Source organism: Ixodes scapularis, unplaced genomic scaffold (genome assembly GCF_016920785.2).
Source record: "Ixodes scapularis isolate PalLabHiFi unplaced genomic scaffold, ASM1692078v2 PGA_scaffold5__190_contigs__length_132052651, whole genome shotgun sequence".
In the NCBI taxonomy this organism is placed as follows: Eukaryota; Metazoa; Arthropoda; class Arachnida; order Ixodida; family Ixodidae; genus Ixodes; species Ixodes scapularis.
The window spans coordinates 25,839,475-25,861,379 of record NW_024609880.1 but is presented as its reverse complement, the minus strand read 5'-3'; the positions used below and the strand labels follow the sequence as shown (position 1 = coordinate 25,861,379).

The 21,905-nt window shown below is 43.4% G+C and overlaps 1 protein-coding gene across 1 annotated transcript; it reads left to right on the top strand.

Annotated features, from left to right (window-relative positions):
* Positions 1 to 18,314: 18,314 nt before the first annotated feature.
* Positions 18,315 to 19,667, top strand: LOC120841720. The gene is made up of 6 exons (XM_040212682.1): positions 18,315 to 18,618; positions 18,700 to 18,780; positions 18,859 to 18,918; positions 19,001 to 19,036; positions 19,378 to 19,449; positions 19,569 to 19,667. The coding sequence occupies exons 1-6, from the start codon at positions 18,391 to 18,393 to the stop codon at positions 19,665 to 19,667; spliced, it is 576 nt and encodes a 191-aa protein (XP_040068616.1). The 5' UTR covers positions 18,315 to 18,390.
* Positions 19,668 to 21,905: the final 2,238 nt, after the last annotated feature.

The window sequence follows — 21,905 nt, the reverse complement described above, 5'->3', positions numbered from 1 at the left end:
AGTTGAAAGAACTGTGCTGTCTGTCCTTGTCCTTAAGTGTTTTTATTCTTTCTTTGACTCCCGTATTTTCACCAACACGCTCTTTCATCTTTGTTCTAATCTGATTTCGCAGAACGAATCACCGGTCGCTGTCATCGCGCGAACGACGTCATTCCAGTGGGAGGACGTAAATATTAAGCGAAATCACAGAGCTGTGGGCCGTTGCTAAGCACGAAAAAGTGTACCCTCTGGAAACGTCGTCAAAATTTAATTTGCTCCAATCATTCTTTTTTTTTTTGCTCGTAGTTTGATGTTGATTACCTATAGCGCGAATGTAGACTGTCCACTGTTTCTTTTCTCGGTGGATTTTAAATTAATTATACGACACCGCACTGCATACCTCACGATTATTATTTTTTTTGTTTCTCTTCATTATCGTAATATTTATATTTTGTTAACGTCATAATGGCGCTATCCTCAAATAATTGCGAACCTTCATTGCCATTAGTATTTCGAGACCTTGCTCGAAACATCATTTTTAATTCCGAATTTAATTATATAATAAGTGTTCCCATCTTTTATCCTTAACGTGTACACCCTTGTCTTTCATTTCGTTTGTTTTTATAGTTCTATACAACTTTTACCTTCAGCGTTATTAGTTCCTTTTACTCGATTCAAAGCACACAAACAATATTTTCATTGTGTTCAGAATTGCGGTTCTTGCATTTACCGTTGTCGGCTTTAAAGGTCTTTCACACTGCACATCTCTTCGACGAAACAAAAATTGGCAGCGATCTTAATCTCCAAATTCTTATATTGCGTGAAATTCAGCATTTTATTTATTTACTTATTTAATCATTTACCCTAAAAGGCTCTACCAAGAGCATCACGTGAAGGGGCGAAGGGGCTGCATGATTCAAATTATACATTTATTAAACGCATCACGGAGATTAACAGAGTAGAAAAACAACAAAAAACAGCATGCGAAAATACAGACCAGCAAGAATATGAAAATATTTTACATCAATATACGAACTTCTAAAACCACGTCCTTGTTTTGTAAAAAATTCGTTGCTAGATTATACTTTAAAAAGTCATAATTTTCAATTGATACAATGAAATTCGGCAGGTTGTTCCAGTCAATGATTCTCTGTGGAAAGAGGAGCGGTTAAACGTTTGTGCCAAGGTATGAGGGCGATTGTTCTAGATTTGCTTACTCGTGCAGATGACCTGATGGGAGTACGTCGTAGGGCATCGCGATGTGTGAAATGATGATGCTGTATTTTGTGAAAAGTTGAAAGACGCGTAATTTTACGGCGAATTTGTAGTGGCGGAAGGGTCATTTGCAATTTGAGAGCGGACAAACGGAAGGTGCGGTTATAATTAAAAAAAAAGTAAATCTTGCTGTTTTGTTTTGAATTGCTTTGATGTCGTTAATCAAATATATTTGATAAGGTTCCCAGACTGATGCCGCATACTCGAGCTTTCATTGGGCAAAGGTATAAAACACAACTTTTTTAGTTGAGATGAAGCGGATTTTAGGTTTCATCTAATCCACCCAAGGGCGTGGGATGCATTAGTTTTAATGATTTTAGTGTGCTTAGACCAAGTGAGAACTGTTGTCAATGTTACACAATGTAAATTATATGAATCGATATTTTCAATTGGATCATTTCCTAATCGGTATGAAAATGTGACGTTGTAGGTTAAGAGAAGAACGAATGAATTTACATTTTGACTTATTCAATGACATTAATCAATTGATACACCATGCGTGTATTCTGTTTACATAACTTTGTAGGCGAGGACGATCGTTTTTCTTGTTTGTTTGGAAGACATTGACACGGATGCAGTTCATGTTCGACGCACTTAATAAATCTGAAGTGAACTTCTCCACTCATTTCGTGAAGTTCAAGAAAAGGGTGCAACTTATGTTTCCTCGAGATTTTTTTTTTCCTCATGTATGTGCCGCGCCCTTCTAAAGCCTACCAGGAGTTTAGGGGTACAACAAAAAGCAAGGTGCATTGATTGATTGATTGATTGATTAATCGATCGATTGATTGATTGATTGATTGATTGAACAGTTGCTGGGGGCTGAAGACGAACTTGTGGTTAATTATTTTTCCGTTCAATTTATAACGCGAGAATTGAATCGGTGTACAGGTGGCGTGACATCCTTTTCTCTGCTACAATTAGCGGGAAACTGTATTTATTGGCGGATATGTATTTATTCAACATTTCTTGCAGGTCATTTCTGAACATTACACAAGGGGAAATTTAGTGAAAGTAGAGTATAAACACTTTTAAAAGCACATGCATCAAAGGAAGGACCTCGTGCTCTCTCAGCCATGAACAATTTTAGCAGAAGCATAACGTCATTTCCACACTTTAATATTTTTTTTCGGAAGAGCGCCACGTGCAACGCAAAATCGTGTATTGAACAAAAATGTGAAACAATGTTCACGGAACGTCGATTCCCGCGATATAGTCAGTGGGGAAATTGACTTCGTTTAAAAGTCATGTGACATTGATATACCCGCAAATTTAGAGGGAAAACTAAATTAGTCTGAACTTCACGTGAAATCGTATTCTCACACTAAATTTAGTGGGAAATCGAGTTTAGCTGTAAACACCACGTGACGTCCGGTCACTTGACATTTATGCAATAAAGTTAGAAGGGAAAAGCACGGACAGAAAACTTTTGGGGATTACCTGGTTTGGTTAGAAAGGATTCCGTGTTTCGAGGAAGGTAAGTAGAATTTGGTGGAGGAAAGGTTGTCTGCCAGTTTGTTCTACAGCTACAGAGGGCAATATATGTCTCAAATCTTCCATCATTGGGCCGGTTAATGCCGCAGAGAATACTGGTATTTGTAAGATGCATGGATTCAGCCTTTATATGGAAGTTCAGCTAAGACATTTTTTAAAACACAGGTTATCGCATAGTTGGTAATTGTACGAGGAAGTGTTTTCCACTTACTCGCATGCCTAGATACTCCATTCCTCGTTAAAGGGCACACGTAGTGGTCTTTATTTCTTGTTCTTAAATAATATCGCTCTCCTTCCTATTCGAGGCGTAAACGTTTTTCCACTCCCTTGTACTCTTTAACTTAGTGCATTTCTTTTTTTTTTTCACAAAAGGAGTGTGTGTGTGTGCGGGGGGGGGGGGGGGAGGGGGGGAGGGGGGGGAGGGGATGGTACGCCGCGGAGTTTCGGAACGAAGCACTTGGAAGGATGTCATTGAGCGCGCAGCGGCAAAGGAATCTGGAACACGCCAGCTTCTGCTACCGACATCCATTAGCTTAACTAAAACAATGCATGAGATACGTGTTTCCTCCTCTTTTATTTTTATTCTGTTGGAAAAGGAAATGACAAAAGCTACCGTCCATGCGATGTGCCCCAGTTGGTTCTTTGAATGTCTCTGTAGTATGCGAGAGGCAAAATATTTGCATAATGTAATCGAATAAGTTGTACAGAGCTGGCCAGCGAGAGCGATTCGCACATTCCTTTTCAAACAGCTTCCAGTTCGTAAAAAAAATTTTACGCACCGTACAGTATCTAATTTTTTGCCCTACTAAGTTTTGTAAAAATACCAACGGCCTTTCGGATTCAGACAGACTTCAAAGTAATAAGAGACTGACTTGCTGGAGAGGCCTGTGGCCCAAAATATTCAAGAAAAAGTCTGTACCTAAATGCAGATTTCAATCATTGCGGCAATACTAACTTCATAAATTGTCTCATCTATAAGGAGCAACAAGGCGTTATTGCGGCGTAATGTTGCCTACAACAACACAATCCAGTGCTTATGCCTATATGGTGATAGCGACCCTCTAATTGTGCCCCTGTCATTTCGATATATCTTGTTTTTTTTTAAAGTTTAACAACGATAAGGCGACGTCTTGAATGCGTTTACTGTTGCGAACTAGTTAGGTCCTTTATGTACGCTGCAAAGAGAGCGACGGCCCTGCTCCAGTTTGTCATACGGTTGCAACAGCGACGGCTACATGGGCTTCGCCAAACGGTCGATTGAAACTTTGGGTATAACGGTGTAGAGTTCATTCTCGGTCGGCTCCGAGAGAAAAGCTACGAGTAGGTCTCTTTGTTTACCATCTGTAGTAACAAAATGTAACAGGTAATCACATCAAGCTCGTTTCTACTACGGCGGATTCACGGCAAGACTTTACTCTCTAAGAGAGCTAAAAGAAAAATGGCGGACTCAAGACAAGACTTTACTCTCTAACAGAGCTAAAAAAAATTATAAAGATTTTTCCTTTTTTTACGTATGGAGTGCTTGTAGTGAAATTATGTTATTTCCTCAGTACGGTGCTGTGAGCGTAATGAATGTCTTGTTTTGCAATAGTGCCACGGCAGGTATTAAATATTTTGTTCGTCTGTCGTGATCTGCAAAAACTTCGGTGATGGACGTCGCGGATGGCTCAAAGAGAATGATTTAGAACTCAAATTTGATTTAATTTTCAGCGTGCATGCGCGGGGAGCGCTTTGCCTTATTCACTCCCTCGAACGAAGCCCAAGAGCCGTAACAAAGGCACGTTTTGTTTCCGCTAATTTTCAAAATTGCGTTTGCCGTAAACAAACTAAACGCGCTTGACGTCGTCAACGCTTGAAAATAAAATCGCTTGTACGGTGGACGCAGAAACAAGAATAGCGAGAACTCCTCGTCTCTTGCGTGACTAATCGCATTCAGTCACGCCTGTAGATTAACAAACCATGAAGCGTTGAGAAGACACGCATGACTATAAATCAGGCCGATGTGTCACTGGAAGGGTCGCACATCGCAGCTGTTTTTTTTTTTTTTGTTTGTTTTTTGTCCGACCTAACTTAGTTAGTTGTAAAATGGCTCCTCTTGGAGTCGTCCTTTCGGTAGTCAATCTGACTTTCATTAACTTTAACGTCCGGTTCCATAAAAACACGTTATTTGTTTTCGTTACTTTTGTAACAAAGCACCCCAGGCTTTCGGAAAAGTGTAAGCGTGTTTGTAACAAAGGCAATTCAAGTGTACTATGTCCTGCAAGCCAGTTAAATGAATGATTCAATGTGAACAGGGCAATAAGAGGAAGGGGACACTCTAAGTGCCAGATATAGTTGTTGATTAAAATATCAAGTTGTGTGCAGCGCAGATGTATACGCGTTACAATAAAAAAAAAGCGACAAACAATGTTAAGCTTCACTCTGGAAAGTTATATCTCGAAAGAGTTATGCCCCGAATACATCCGACATCAATATTAATAGACTCCGATCATAATTGATTTTACACTAGAGCGTAAACTCGGGTAGCGTGAATCAGTAGGAAGCGAACAAGACGCAGCAAGTCCAAACGCTTGGCGACGTGCGGTGTCACATAATTCCAAGTGGAAAGGCGACTTTCATTTTTAATTATCAAAGTTTAATTTAACAATTCTCGTATAATACTGCCGTGTAAACAGAGATAACCAATGAACAGAAGCCGTTAAAGAAAGCATTTTTTTTTCCTTTTTCTTTTAACCGAGTGAACGGAGAAGGACCTTTTCCAACCGAAGAGCACTCTTTGTTTCTGAATTCTGAAGTCGAACAAGCTAAAACTGTGAGGACGTCCGGAGTTTGTTAGTCACAATTGTTGATAAGCTGTCCTAAATAGTTATGCGCTGCGACTAGCTTTGTGTTTTTAATTATAGAGCTAGCTCTGTAGAGGAAAGCTTCGAAATGGACAAAGCTAAAGTTTGTACTGTCAAGCAAACAGCGATGTAGTGTTACACGATACCCGTATAACATGTAGCAATAATCTCATACTCGTTCAATCCTTCTGACGTATATTATCTAAACCGGTTTTTTTTAGTAAACAGTATAGAGTAGCTCGCTAACTTTACGCGTGTTTTAAACGTTTACTACTTTGCTCTAAAAAAATTCCAAAATAAAGGCTCATCATTCCCTTAGGCCTGGCAGATGTTTGCTAGGGATACACCAGCTTTTACACCAAGCAGGGACAAGACGCGTGCTGTGAAGATCACTGACTGGGGAACGTATTTCTACAGTGGTCCATGAACTTATAGGGAACATGCAAGATGTGTCTTGCTCAAGGGAGCACTAGTCTTGCGGTAACCGAACAACCGCACCATGGCGTAGCGCGCAATGGAAGAGCCCGGGCAAGGGAGCTACCTCGCACGTGGCCCAAGCGGAACCTTTTGCGAGTTACCCTAGTAAATGTCACATCGAAAAATTTACGCTTCTCGCCCCTCCCTTAAAAGACAGTAGAGAAAAGGGCTGCCGAGGTCGTCAGTTATTGAATGGCTTTTTCGGTAAAATCATAAAACACCTACTGAGTGTGCCATTCAATAACTGGAACATTCAGTGGTCACACACGCACTTCTGTGCCGGGAGGTGACGATATCGCGGCAGACAAGTAGACTGGCTGACTAGTAAACTTTTTGCGTAGCTACAAATCCAGCTGCGGGTTTGACATTGAACGAGCGGCCTGTTTATCTCGGGCGTTTGCATGGAGCGATACATTGCAAGGCCGTTCCCATTAAATACCAGAGTTTGTATGCCCGTAAGTTTGATAACCACTGTATCTAAGACAAATTGAGGTGAAGGAAAGTTTTCCGAATCTCGACGGACGTGTTTTCTCTGTAAAAATGCCTTCGGGGAAAGACACGCGCTGGCGCAAAGAAAGCGATATTTACAGACACTTGCTCGGGCGCGTGTCACTCACAGAGTGATATATAAACTCTCGAAAAATTAATATTGCCTATGCCTTTACCAGATATGCTGAATGACATGTATGGACCTCTTTGGCTTTGTTCAGGCGTATTATAACTTAGGCAAAATATTAGCGCGATTTTACTTGCTGTTTCCTAAGACGGACATGTGGAGGTTATGCGTCGCTGAAACCATATTTCAAGTGAGTCAACCCCGATGTTCTGAAGGGGGCGTCCTGTATTTTCGATGCCATGAGTGTACATTACTAAAATTGTATTTCACCAATTAATAAAACAAATACGCTCGAAGTATAATAGGCTCATAAATGTGGATTTTATAATAAATGTCACATCTGGGGAAGGTATTAACATTATCGGTAAAATTCAATCGATGGAAAACGTCTAAATGGTACATAATATTTGTGACAAGTGTTAGATAACGTCTTATTGTCAGCGTCCTTGAAACATGGGTCGTGTTCACCTCAAAAACTTAATATACTGGAACTTGTGTACGAAATTCCTATGCGTCGAGCTATGTGACACCAGGCCTTCCGTGTTCGAATCTGCAATATATCTTAAGATAACGCTTCTTTCATCATAGAAAGACTTCGTATTCTGGGTTGATTCTTTTTATTATTAATTAAATAAATCGCTCATCATAAACGCAAAGTATAATTCGAGGAAATATAAAAACAGCACCACAGAAACACCGGAGACTCGTTGCCTATTGTAGGTTTTGCTTAATCTGTTTGCCCGCGAGGCTTAGGATTCAAGAAAAAAACGCAAATGTATAAGATACAGATTCATCGAGTATTTCTGAATTCTGCGGTTTGATAAAAACAAACAAGGTCAAGCTTACGAAATGTATAAATCAGCCATGAATATGGGCGAAAACATTGAAGATTCAAAATTTAAAAAAAAATGAAAAAAGATGTTATAAAAATATTTATATGGGTAATTTCACCTGGTGTTCGTCTATTCGAACCATAACAAATTTAAAAAAAAAAGTAATTGATGACGGTTGTACGGCTTAAAGCTAAACTACGAAAAGCGGAAGTGAATTTTTACTAATGAATATTTGTGGCTTGAATACTCATTCTTTGGGAACGGCTTTATAGATTTCTGAAGATTATTTTATTTAGTCCGTGGCAGAAACGGTCTGCACAATATAGAAGAAATAGCGATCCCGTGACCTGCGTTTCCCTTATAACCAGCCCGTGGCGCTGATGGCGTAGTTGAGTGTGCCAGTAATCGAACAAACTTCTTGCGTAAGATGTTTTGAGCTATCAGCTTTTTCATTTTCCGTTCGGCTTTAGATCTGACCACAGCAGGAGTTACGTTGGAGCCCAACAAGTTGCGACAAAAGTGCCTGGTCATGGCGCTCATTACCTTTGCGCGTTTCCTATCCCCGACCAAATCAATCACGCTTTGCAAATGTGCCGGGTTCCTCTGATGTTTGCTTATTAATGCGAAAGCATTAACTGTCACATGGAGCACCGGCGGCGCAGGCTGTGACCGCGAAAAATAAGCAACTATTTCGCATAAAAAAAAGAGGGTGCCGGTGTACGAGCAACTCAAGAGCAACAACGGGGAGGGCGCGCGCGCTCGGCAGCCCCTCTCTCCCCCCCCCCCCCCCCCCCTTTGGCCACGTTCAAACCCGCTCTCCCCTCTCTTGGGTTATGCGTGGCTTTGTCCAGAGGCCCGGAGAGGGGGCTCCTCACGCGTTCTACCATAGCCTCCTATATACCGACAAAGCCTGGTGGATCGCCACGAGGAGTGGCCGCCGAAATCAGAAAGGTGGAAGGGCAGACAGGAGATAAGGGGATGGATGGATGGATGGATGATGGATGGATGAATACGGCTGAGCCCTTTGGATCGGGCGGTAGCTTACGCCACCTAGCCATTTTGTTTTACCATTTAAGCTTAGAATATTTAAATGTGAAATCTATATTCACTCCGCAGTGCAAAGAAAGTGAGGCTATGAAACCCCCTTGCCATCAGTGATTAAGAAAATACCTAGTTTTCTCTCGATTTCTGCCACCATTCACTTAATCTTTGCTTGGTGATCTCTACAGTCTTGAAATCCACTCTCCCTTCGCTGTCTCTAAAACCCAATGACTTTATTAAATCTATCTTGTCTTCGGTAGGCATAGGGTGAAGCCCTTTACAGTAGAGTATCAAGTGCTCAGCCGTCTCGTCCTCCTCTCCACAAGCAGTGCACACTGTATCAATTTCCTGGTACTTCACTCTGTATGTTCTGGTTCGCAGAACACCCGTTCTTGCCTCAAACAGCAATGAGCTTCCCCTAGAATTGTCATAAATGCTTTCTTTGGCAATAACTCTTTTGTTTAATCTATAGCTTTCCAGAGCAGTCTTTGTCTGCATTCCCTCTAGCCACCGATCTCTTTCTGTGGCCTTAACTTTCTTCTTAACTGAGACTTGCTCTTCCGTATCTTCGCTATAGCCCGAAAACCTTCCTCTTAATTTCCTAGTGCGCTGTCTCCACTTTGTGTCTACACTCCTCATGTATAAATAGCTGAAAACCTTTCGTGCCCATTGCTCCCCATCTATTAGCCTCAACCTATCCTCAAATTCTACCTTGCTCACCGCTTCCCTGCTCTCAAATGATGCCCATCCCATGTCTCCTTGTACTCCCTGGTTTGGCGTTTTGCAATGCGCCCCCAAAGCCAGTCTACCTACTCCGCGCTGTTTTATTTCTAGTTTCGCATGCACTTCGGATTTCATGCATAGCACTGCGTTTCCAAAAGTCAAGCCAGGCACCATGACCCCTTTCCAAATCTCTCTCACCACCTCATACCTGTTGTAATTCCAAAGTGCTCTATTTTTCATTACAGCTGCATTTCTGTTGCCCTTACCTATTATATACTTTTCATGGTCTCTGAGATATTCTGCACCATCACATATCCATACTCCTAGATACTTGTATTTACTAGCTCTCTCAACTGTAATATTCTGTATCTTCAGCCTCTCAACTTCATCCTCGTTAAAAATCATGACTGCCGATTTTTCGCTACTGAATTCTAAACCTAATTCCTCTCCTTCCCTACCACAGATGCTCATTAATTCCTGCAACTCTGTCCTGTTGTTAGCCATTAGTACAATATCGTCCGCATACATCAATCCCGGTAAGGATTGCTGAATTTTTTGGCCTAGCTTACTGTAAGAAAGGTTGAACCCAAGCCCACTCTTCTCTAGTCTATCCTCCAATCCTCTCAGATACAACATAAACAGCAAAGGCGATAACGGGCACCCCTGCCTAAGGCCTCGTCTTATCTCTATTTTCCCTGTCGCCTTTCCTTCCCATGTTATAATCACCTTGTTATCTTTGTAAATGTTCCTTAATAGTGCTGTTAGTCCTTCATCTAGGTTTAAGTTCTCCATTATGTCCCACAGGTTTCTTTGGTTCACATTGTCATAGGCACCCTTGATATCCAGAAATGCCAGCCAGAGCTGTCTGTTTTCTTTTTGCGCTATTTCTATACACTGTGTTAAAGAAAATAAGTTGTCCTCCAACCTTCTTTGTTTTCGAAACCCGTTCTGTAACTCGCCCAGTTTGCCCTCGCAATCTACCCATTCCTCCAGTCTGTTCTTTATAATCTGCATTACCAACCTGTAAATAACCGGTGTCACGGTTATAGGACGATAATTCCTAATATCAGACTTATCTCCCTTTCCCTTATATTTCATACTCATCCTACTAAGCCTCCATTCATCTGGAATATTTCCTTTTGTTATCATGGTACTCACTACCTCCCTTAGTTTTGCCTTAGATTTAGGGCCCAAATTCTTCACCAGCTTGATAGGGATACCATCTGTGCCTGTCGACGTGCCACTAGGGACTCTTCGTTCCGCCTTTTCCCATTCTCTGTGTCCAAAATCCGCGATGTCACAAACTGGACTGCTACTTCCTTCGGTTCTCCTATCTTCCACATGTACCCGTTCCCGAAATTTCTCCTCCATCAATGCTCCTATATACTGTATCGCATCATCTCCCTCTAATTGATCTCCCTGATGCGAGAGTATAAACCTCTGTCTAGCTTGCGTTGTTTCACCGAGTGAGTTCAAGTGCTCCCAAAACTTCTTGGCAGCATTTCTATCTTTCTTACTTACATTACTCATCCATTCCTCACCCTTTCTCTGAATTTTCGCATTGATCAAACTGGATGCCTCTCGGCGACATGTTACAAAATTGTCCCATTTTCTTTTTACTTCCGTTTCGGACTCCCCACTACGCTTGGAATACCTGTGTTCTCTAGAGGCTTCCTGACGTTTTTGTATCGCTTGCTTCACTTCTTTGTCCCACCAACTTTTTGGTCTATGTCCTTGCTTCCCCTTTCGTTTACTCTTAACTTTGTCTAGTTCTAGAGAAAAAAGCCTAGTTAGGCTCTCATAGGTCCAATCTGTATGCCGTTGCCCTGAAACTGCTGCCTCTATTCTTTCAACAACTATTTCCAACTCTTTGTCGCTGCAGAAAGTTTGCTTTGAATTATGTTGTCTAGTTTCAGCATTTACTTCTCTGGCAAAATTCAGCTTAATACGTTTGTGATCACTACCAAGACTTTTGGAACCTTCTTCATCTATTTTCATTACTTGTAACTTACCATATATTTTGTGTGACATGAGTACGTAATCTATAGTTGAATGCAGATTGCCAGTTTCCCAAGTTATGTGCCCGTCACACTTCTGACTGGTATTACATAAAACTAAGTCATGTTTTTCCACCAGTTCTAGTAATATGCTTCCAGTTGAGTCCGTATACCCATCCAGACCCTCAATATGGGCATTCATGTCTCCCATAATAATTATTTCGGAGCCTTCCCCTAGTTCACTAATGTCTCTTGATATGCAATCAATCATTTTTCTGTTTTCCTCTTTAGCACCTGTCCCTGTCCATAAGTAAACCACTCCAAGGACTGTTGATTCCCCAGCGACTTTTCCTTTCAGCCACAAATGTTCGGCGCACTCCTTTCTGATCCTTTGAAAGTTCATATTCTTCTTAATGAATGCTCCAATTCCACCTCCCTTCCTCGTTCCCTCCATTCTGTTGCATTCTTCCCACACATAGTCAGGGTTGCAAGGTGGCTGCTCCATGTCTCTGAGATGTGTTTCCACAAACCCATACACCATTAAATCCTCCTTTCTTAGTTGCTCCTCTACCTCTTCCCATTTTAACCTATTTCTACCACCCTGCATGTTAATATATCCAATGTCTGATTGTGCTGATTTTTTATACCTGTTCTTACGTTTTCTCCTCTTTTTAACCCTGGGTGCCTCTCCTGACTTTGTTGGGTTTTCAGTTACTTCTGTGCCCCCAGGGCCCTCGGTCCCCCCAAAAAAGCAGTCACCGTGCGGCCCATCCTATCCCCCACCCTGTAACCCGTGGCCTCACTTTAGTGAATGCCATCTGCAAAAGGGCGGGAGCCAGCCTCGTACACTTCTCTGTTTACTTCCATTACGTCGTACCGAAGCTGTCGACTCATACCCTTAATTACTCCGTTGGCTTCGACAACCCTCCTCTCCGTTAACCCGGACTGCCCCCGAACTTCTGGAATGGTGCACACAACCACATGCACATTCTCAGACACGTCCCTCAGCTTACGTATTCCCACGTTTAGCTGCTTTCCGAGGTTCTGGCTCCTACCCTTCAGCACATCATTAAGCCCCGCATGAACTATTACTAGGTTCCTTCCCTCCCGGTTATCCCACACCCCCTCACGTGCTGCGGTCATAGCATCCACCATACACTTCCCTGGCTGGACCTCTACGGTTACCCTCTGGTCTCCCTTCACCCTGTTATGTACACCCCTCCTAACCCGTGCTACGTTAGAGCTCCCCACTACCAGTACCCTAGATCCCCCTGGTGCCTGCGCGCCTTTGTCCTGCGACTTATCTCCTGTCACCTGACTGCCCGACGCCTGCTGCTCGAAGGCGCCATTGAGCTGAGGTTCAATCAGCTCTCCAGCGTCGTCGAGCCCGCCTGCCAACAGGCCGGACTCCCGACCACCAGGGACCCCAATCTGCAGACTGGTGGTTCGTCCCGCTAGAACTGACACTTCCTCCTTTCTTCCCTCGCTACTCTCACTCGCTCGAATTACCCCTTCCAGGCGCTCTACCCTACTGTCACACTCCCTCTTACGCTCCTCTAAACCCGCCTTCCATACTTCCCCCAGCTCTTCCGCCTGCTTCTCGAGGCCGACCCGCTGCTCCCTCTCATGATTAAGCTGCCTAGTCAGCTCCTCTACCTGGGCCTCGAGACCCACCCGCTTCTCTCCTTCTGCCTTAAGCTGGGCCTCAATCTCCCGAACTCTACCCTCCCATTCCCCAGTTACCTGCTGAAGCTTCACACAAAGTCGACACTCGAAACTCACCTCCGCCGCCACCTCCAGGCTCCCGAAACCCGTCTCCTCCAGGTAACACCACCTCCCACACCCCTCGCACTGCACCAACTCGTCCCCACCCTTGTCATGCCGACCCAAATCTAGACCCATGTCTAGACCGGGAACAAACCGTCCCTTCCCGCCAAAAATTCAAACAGAGCCTACTTTGCGAAACTAACGTTAACTGCTGCTGTTCAAACCTAATACTGCTACCGCATAGTCACTTCCAATCAACTCTCAAAAAAAGAGAGAGAAAAGAAGAAAAACTGGCACTTAGCTTCGGATGCTCGAGGAGAACCAGGAAACACGTCCGCTCACCGCAACTCAGTCTCTCGACTCTCCCACGTGACGCCAGTCACGTGGGAGAGCCACGTGACTGGCGCCCCGCGGCGGCGAAACGCCGAAACACACTTCTTCCGAGCGAAGAAGAGTGTATCGGGCAGGCTTGTACAAGATACTCACTAAAAGTATATAAGTAAAGTTACTGAGTACCACAAAAAAATAGTAACTGAGTAGAGTACTAAATGCTGAAATTTGTAAAGTAATTCAGTAAAGTACAAAATACTCCAAAAAGTAACTTGTTAATTTCAAGAAACTCTCAAGTTACAATTTGGTCTGCAATTCATAGTCAAGCACAACCGAAGTCAGAAAAAATTCTTCCTCCCAGCTACTATGGAATCTCCAGAAAATTTGTTATCTAGACTTTGGCTGCCACTAAGGTTTCTATGAGGTCCTTAGTAACTACGAATGAAAGAAAAATTAAAACGTCATTCAATCAACCTTTATTTACTTGCGAAAATGAAAATCAAAACACCATTACCTAAAAGCTTTGTTCCCTCGCAGGAACAGCTGCTTTTCGAAATTTGTGTCCGATAGCCTGCCCCTGTTTTATTTTTATTTATTTTCTTTTTAAATACATGTCCGCCGATGCTGAATAGCCGTTCAACGTACGCGCTCAAAGGCACCGCGACATTGTGCCGAAGGAAGAGCTGGCACGAAATGTGTCTGCAATGACAGTGCGCCTAGCCAAAATAAGTGGAGCTCGATATTTCCCAAGCTTCCCGCCTTTGAAGAAAATAAAAATAGAAAGTAACTTAAAAGTAACTTTAAAGTGAGTACAAGTCACTTGAAGTTACAGTACTAATTACTGACGTTCGAATGTATTTGCAAGATACCAAGTTACTCACAAGAGTGTAAAATACGGTGACTTCAGTAGAGTGTTTAAGTTACGTACAAGTCTGGTTTCTGGTCCTCGCCGCTGCAAAAGCTGTGCGCTGCCGCCCAGGTTCCCCAAGAAATGGCCCTCTGATTCTCTGTGCTACTATAACCTCACGCTCCGATTCTGCGACCGGCACCCTATGGCTCCGTTTTCGAACCGCCAGGCTTTGTGAGTATAGGGGAGGCTATGACTCGGCGCTCTGCCTTCAACCTTTTTGCGCCGCGAAGAAAAGCGGAACTCGCTGCCTGCTGTACTCCGCGCCGCGGGCAGCGGGGCGCCATGCTTGTAGCAATACGGTGCGTGTATGAATGCTTTTGCATTGCGACACCTATGCAGTCTTAAATGTACTGCCGTATTTATTTCTTATTGTGCTGAGATGGTTTTGTGCGGTGATTGTAGGCACACAAAGGCAACGAACGTCGTGACGATGCATTTTGGGGGCGCGTCGATTGGCTACCTAGTACTGTAGGGTCGGCTGGGGGTCGGATTTAAAGTGACACCAAGAATAAGACGGTTTTTTTTCTCTCTCTTCAAATCCACTTCGCCAGTTCGAGCGAAGGGAGAGCCTGAACTAGGCGAGTGCAGCCTAGTTTCACATAAAAATGTTCTCGTAATATTTAGATAACACAGATTAACACCGAACGCAGTGCCAATAGCGCGTCTTCGAACATATTTGGTTTCAGGATTAGTTCAGAGGAGGCAGGCTGTACGAGGGTACGGGACCGATCAAGCAGAGTCCAAAGCGTAGGTCGGTAGGCCTTTTCGGTTTATGAATGCTTCAGCGATTGTAGAACACGTACAGAAACACGACAAACACCATGATGGTTGCTCTTTTGGCGCTTTCTGAATGGTCCCACCAGCTCGCAGCTCCTACGACGCCTCAAGAACTCTTTCAGCTCGTGCAGGACGGTTTCGCCTCGAGCACTATCGCTCCCTGGCGAACTAGAAAAGCAAATGAGTGATGAAGAACACTTTCACATAAACAAATGACATTAAATGGTCCATTAGAGGTTTTTCACGAAGAACCGCTTTAGGGAGTGCTTAAAATAACTCTTTCGGGTAAACATATCGGCAAGCCCAAAAACTTAAAACATATTTAGGGGACACCAGCTCAACAAACCAAGCTTACAAATCTGGGGAAAACGAAAGAGACGCTTTCAACCGCTGGTTGAATGCGTCTCTCTTTCCTGTGGGAAACTTAAAACAAATATTAAGTCCTGATCTTTTGGCGGATAGTACGCTTTGACCGCGGGAGTAGAGAAGTCATTCAAAGCTGGGCGGGCACATCTTATGTTCAGCTGCATCTAAGGAGAAACCCGAGGCTTCTATTAGAATGATTCGTATTTTCTCTAGTTTTTTACAATTTTTTTACTCGCCCATTTCTTGTGTCCCTTGACGCGTGTACGGCTTTCTTTAAGATGTAGTCCCAAAAAGGCCCCAGAATGTTCATGTTACATAAAACCCTAAGCCTCTGAGCCTCTTTTCAATTCGGTAGTTGCGGCAAATATATTTTTGTGAATATTTTCCAGTGTCTGTCTTGGTCTTCGCAAGGCATCCACGACGAAGTAGACATAGAAATGCATAAAACATAGGGATCAAACGGAAGTCTTCTTTGTACAGGAAAAATGTGTCTATTCAAAAGATGAAAAGAAAGGATGACAGGATAAAAAAGAGAAGGTAAAAGAGGCTGGAGCGCAAGGAGAAATTCAGTTTTGAGCCGAACTTGAAGATTTCCTTTTTCAACACTTTCGTGTTTTCCACTGCTCTGAATGGAGTTCTACGGTGTACTGCGAATGTCTCAACCGTGAAAGCTTTCAGATAGGCGTGACGGATCTTCGGTTTGAGGCACACGAGATCTGAACAGAGACACTGGGATCCTCAAAATTCAAATCCGTAAGGCCTGGATAGTACTTAACAGAGAGCAAAATAGGTTTCCTTTAAACAAAATTGCAGAAATAAAACATAATACGAGAAAATTTGCTTGTTGAGATTTGTTTTAATATAATGATGAACCTGGAAATAAAAAATATATTATAAAAATATCACACACTTGAGCCGGATGTCTCGTTCTGTTTATATATGAAAGAATTATATTGGGGATGACAAACAACCAGAAGGATTCCAATGAAAACATTTCTATCGCCTGTGCTGACAAACAATTACAGTGTGCTCAATGTAAAACTTCTAACGTGAAAAAATAAATACCCTTTAGAGTAAGTGGAGATTAAAAATCTCTCGAGGTAGAACTAAGCACATTTTATGAGTTGTGAATTCATGCACGTCATTCTTCCGCTCCCTTATTCGTCTGCAGCGTATTTGCGTCGATGGCGGAGCGCGCCCTCTTCTCGCCACTCTGACCTTAGACGTTTCGTGTTAGCCGCGCGCTGACAGACAGGCAGCGCCATGGGGTGGCGGTCGTTGAAACTAACGCGCAGCGGTCAATGGGAGCCTCGTCGACGCGCGCCAGCCAATGGGGTCGAAGCCGGAATCCATCACCTTTAATCCGCCCTTTGGGATCGGGGAAACTAGAGGCCGCTTGGCTAGGCTTTTCGCGTGGTTTCATAGCTAGGAGCTGGCTTCACTTGGAGAAAGGATTTAATGTGACATTTGGAGCGGCTTCAAAGCTGATGACATCGGCTCGCACCATGTGACAGTTGATGTTTTCGCATTAAAACAAACAACTGAACAAGTTGCGTAAGAGTGCGCAAGATCTCACGTAATGAATATATACCGTGAATCGAGAAGAACCCGTTGCTGGTAAGGATTGGGCGGTATTCGGTAACGATGTTTGAGCTGAAGGCCGTTTGTGTGAGCATTAAGGACTCGCATGTTTTAGTAGAAACCAAAAAGGTGGTTTTCCAGAAGTTTTATCGGCTACATCGCGATTATTTTTAACCGCAACGATTAACACACATCTTGAAAACAGCCAAGCACAATTGGTGCCTCTCATTTCGGCAAAATACTCTACCTAACTTTTGGGTGACTATTGTGCAAAACAATGGCATCGTGCTCGTGAAATTTTAAATGAATTTCATCAATAGGGCCTGCCTTCAGCGCTTAAATGGCGGCGGCATGTAGCTTCGATGGTGAAGTCATCCAGGGAAGATCACGGTGCTCGCGTTATCGTCATCCGGATTTTTAAAATTTCATTTTAAGTTCATTCGTTGAAAACCGTGATGACATCACTGTGTTCACGGACGTCATCAGGGTGGTGTTTGTCACGGTACACTGTAACGTCAAGTGGCACTATCACCTCACCTGGCAATGTGACATTATGGCGTCGTGACGGCAGGTGATACCATGATGTTCCATGTGATATATAAATGCTACTCATTTCAAGTGGTTTTAAAATAATTACAAAAAACTCGCCGCGTATTTATTTTTTAATCCAGCTTGCTTTTTATGAATTTTATATCGAAAACAACAGCAGCATTAGAAGGACAAACAGTCTGTTTAAGGCTTTAAGAACATACAAAATCCTGATAATTTATCAAATTACAATAAACCACAGCAAAACCACAAACTTACACCCACGATGCTATATGTGTTCTGTGATTTTAACGCGAAAGGTCCGAGGAAACAGATAATTAAACAGACTCAGATGTCTCTGAAAGGTGGTGCTCTCAAAATGCCAGATTTCTCCCTGTTGTTGACCGTTGTAGCATCGGTATATGGATGCAATTGCCTAAAAGTGGACGAAGGGGATTTTTAATGTATTGCTTTGTAATTGCAACACCTATACACGTTTGCAAGCGCAATCATCATCAGTACCGACTTAGCCTCGAACCGCGCGATGGGCGCGCCGAATGGAGGCCTACTCTCAAACTAGGACGATCGCTCCACTCTCACGATTATCCTTAGAGAGAGGTGGCGCAAGCTACCGCCTGTTACAAAGAGTACAACGGTACAGCTACTATATATCCATCCACCGAGCATCGTCTCAAACGAGAGTCAAGGTTCCTGCTCTGTGGCGTTGCTCAGAGGTTGTCGAGGTCTTTTTCGTCGTTCTTTTGTCTGGTGGTTTTGTGTCTCTGTTTTCGCGTTCTGCCGGTTCTGCGCTCTTCCCGCTTGTGCTCTTTTCAAGGCACTTCGTGTAGACTGCACGATGGATAACCCAACTAGGTCGTCGGGAGTACACTGCGCTGTTTTCGGATGTTCAAACAATCATCGAAAGAGAAAAAATCAAAGACAGGAGTTGTGCGCTGTCCACCAACAAACGTCATGTAATTGCGGGGTGGTGAAGTTCCACCGCTTCCCCAAGGATCCGGTATTGAAAGGAAGGTGGCTCTCCGCGCTGAACCGCAAGGATTTCACGCCCACAGAACATACTCGGGTCAGTAGAACATCTCTTTATCGTGGAACGTAACTTTATCGCTGTCGTTACCTGTTGCGTAACATTCATGCCCGATTCCAGGTATGTTCGGCCCATTTCGTGGCTGGAGAGAAGACGGACGAAAATATCGTCCCGCAGCTCTCTCTCGGGTATGCGCGTAAGGTAAGTGTGACCCTAATCACACTAGTGTCTCAGTTCTGATACACACAGTACGCCCAAAACGCTAATGCTCTCTGACAGGTTGTCGTTGGGAGGCGCCGTTTGGTGCGTGATGCCAGTTGCGAACCACTGACCACAAAGGTAAGCGCTGACATGATTGAATACTGGTTCTTGGCTTTCGTCTGTGATCTGAACAAACATACTATTATAATTTTCGTTGCAGAGGAAGAAACTGTCTTCTGGAGCTGGATGTGGAATTGTGAGTTGATCCTTAGAACACACAGGGGCGGATGCAGGAATTTCCTGAGGGGGGAGGTCAGGTGTTGGTCAGCGTACCATATGTTTAGGAACCCCCTCCCCCTCTCCTTCGTTTTACGCCCTAAATTTTACACACACAGAAATCAAGAGGGGGGTCAGGACATCCGGACCCCCCCTCTAAATCTGCCCCTGAGAGCACACATGTATTGCCTCCAGTGCCACAGGGGTTATGCAGGACACGATTTCTCTTTAGTTTCAGAGCTCGAACTTCGCATGCCTAAAATTCGACGTCCAGCACTATTTTGTGGCATTGAGTGTGAAAAGCTGTTGCACTCCTTTCAGAGCAGCGACTCTACTGCCGAACACATGATCGCTCTGGCATCAACATCAGCGCTAGCTGCTCCTGAACACTCGGTAGGTTTATTGCACAACCTAATTAATGCAGGCTGCAGCATGGTCTGTTTATTAGGATAAACATGTCTGGCATGGTAACTTATATTATTGGGCATAAAACATTGTTGCATTTGTTTCAGAGCACCAGCTACACACAAGTAGTTGAGCACGTCATCGCCTTGGCCTCCACATCAGAGCCAGCTACTTCTGAACACACGGTACATTTAATACATACCTGAATTGATGTGATCAGCAGCATAATCGTCTTAATATGATAAACATATCTTGCATCCTAGCTTATTTTAGTGGCTATAAAAAGTAGGGGTGTGCGAGTATTCAAATTTAAATTGAATAAATCCCTTATTCTAATCATACTCGATTGGAGAATCGCCTGCTCAGAAGTTCCCGATTATTCAGCCGCGGCCAAATATTCGGACAAACCGCGAATATTGGGTCAAGTAGCAAATTATCTGTACCCTGCACATGCCCTGAAAAATCTGAAGTATATAAGAATATGTTTATTTGCTGAAAGCTAGGTATCCGTTTTCGTTGAACGTAAAAAAAAACTTCACAAAATCTGCCTCATGAGACCAGAGTAGTTTCGGTTTCTTTTTCACTTTGTTTTGCCAATCAATTTGCATGACTCAATTGTAAGTTACATCTGATATGTATTATCTATACTTGTTTCACCTCAAGAGCCGTGGTAAGAAAAGTCAGACTCCTTGCGGAGCATTACTAATTTCCTTCTTTATGTGGATAATTAAGATACATGTAAGTGAATTTTAGATTAGATCTATGTTATCTTATCAAGACACGCACCTTCCAAACACCAAAAGCATTGCTGTTTCCTCCGACAAGCAAATGTCATAAGAACTACTTTGCACCGCATGTGAACAATGCGCAAAACCTGCTTTTTTCTTGAGGTGAAAACGGGTATAGTCATATTCTGGTATATTTTTAAATGTCATCTATCTATGGCCACAGTATCAGTTGTATCCTTCATACTCTAAGGTCATACCAGTCTATTTCTGAGACCATATTTTCAGTTGCATCTTTGTTATGCTGTTTAGTTATGGACTGATGGACTGTTTTATTGTTTTATTTACTCCTTTTATGTGGGTAATCACTGGTCAAGTTGCAATGACTATTTAGAAGATTTTTTTTTACATGCTGCCTAGACAGATCGTTTTATTTACTTCCTAATATAAAAGGTCATCACTGGGCCAAAAAATAATAAAAACAAAATTATTCGCTTGTTCGTTTTTTTTTTTTCATTTTTCCATACTGCTCACATATTCAATAATCAGTATAATACTCGGAGGTGCTTTCCCTTGATATTCGATTCGAATTCGAGATTATTCGAGAATTCGAGATTCAGTACCGACTTAGCCTCGAACCGCGCGATGGGCGCGCCGAATGGAGGCCTACTCTCAAACTAGGACGATCGCTCCACTCTCACGATTATCCTTAGAGAGAGGTGGCGCAAGCTACCGCCTGTTAAAAAGAGTACAACGGTACAGCTACTATTTATCCATCCACCGAGCATCGTCTCAAACGAGAGTCAAGGTTCCTGCTCTGTGGCGTTGCTCAGAGGTTGTCGAGGTCTTTTTCGTCGTTCTTTTGTCTGGTGGTTTTGTGTCTCTGTTTTCGCGTTCTGCCGGTTCTGCGCTCTTCCCGCTTGTGCTCTTTTCAAGGCACTTCGTGTAGACTGCACGATGGATAACCCAACTAGGTCGTCGGGAGTACACTGCGCTGTTTTCGGATGTTCAAACAATCATCGAAAGAGAAAAAATCAAAGACAGGAGTTGTGCGCTGTCCACCAACAAATGTCATGTAATTGCGGGGTGGTGAAGTTCCACCGCTTCCCCAAGGATCCGGTATTGAAAGGAAGGTGGCTCTCCGCGCTGAACCGCAAGGATTTCACGCCCACAGAACATACTCGGGTCAGTAGAACATCTCTTTATCGTGGAACGTAACTTTATCGCTGTCGTTACCTGTTGCGTAACATTCATGCCCGATTCCAGGTATGTTCGGCCCATTTCGTGGCTGGAGAGAAGACGGACGAAAATATCGTCCCGCAGCTCTCTCTCGGGTATGCGCGTAAGGTAAGTGTGACCCTAATCACACTAGTGTCTCAGTTCTGATACACACAGTACGCCCAAAACGCTAATGCTCTCTGACAGGTTGTCGTTGGGAGGCGCCGTTTGGTGCGTGATGCCAGTTGCGAACCACTGACCACAAAGGTAAGCGCTGACATGATTGAATACTGGTTCTTGGCTTTCGTCTGTGATCTGAACAAACATACTATTATAATTTTCGTTGCAGAGGAAGAAACTGTCTTCTGGAGCTGGATGTGGAATTGTGAGTTGATCCTTAGAACACACAGGGGCGGATGCAGGAATTTCCTGAGGGGGGAGGTCAGGTGTTGGTCAGCGTACCATATGTTTAGGAACCCCCTTCCCCTCTCCTTCGTTTTA

What these genes read in the sequence shown, in the direction of transcription:
- LOC120841720 (XM_040212682.1), top strand. Translation starts at nt 18,391, where the DNA reads ATGGATAACCCAACTAGGTCGTCGGGAGTACACTGCGCTGTTTTCGGA. An exon ending in CTGGAGCTGGATGTGGAATT is followed by an intron (nt 19,037 to 19,377) that starts GTGAGTTGATCC and finishes CACTCCTTTCAG; the next exon opens with AGCAGCGACTCTACTGCCGA. An exon ending in TAGCTGCTCCTGAACACTCG is followed by an intron (nt 19,450 to 19,568) that starts GTAGGTTTATTG and finishes CATTTGTTTCAG; the next exon opens with AGCACCAGCTACACACAAGT.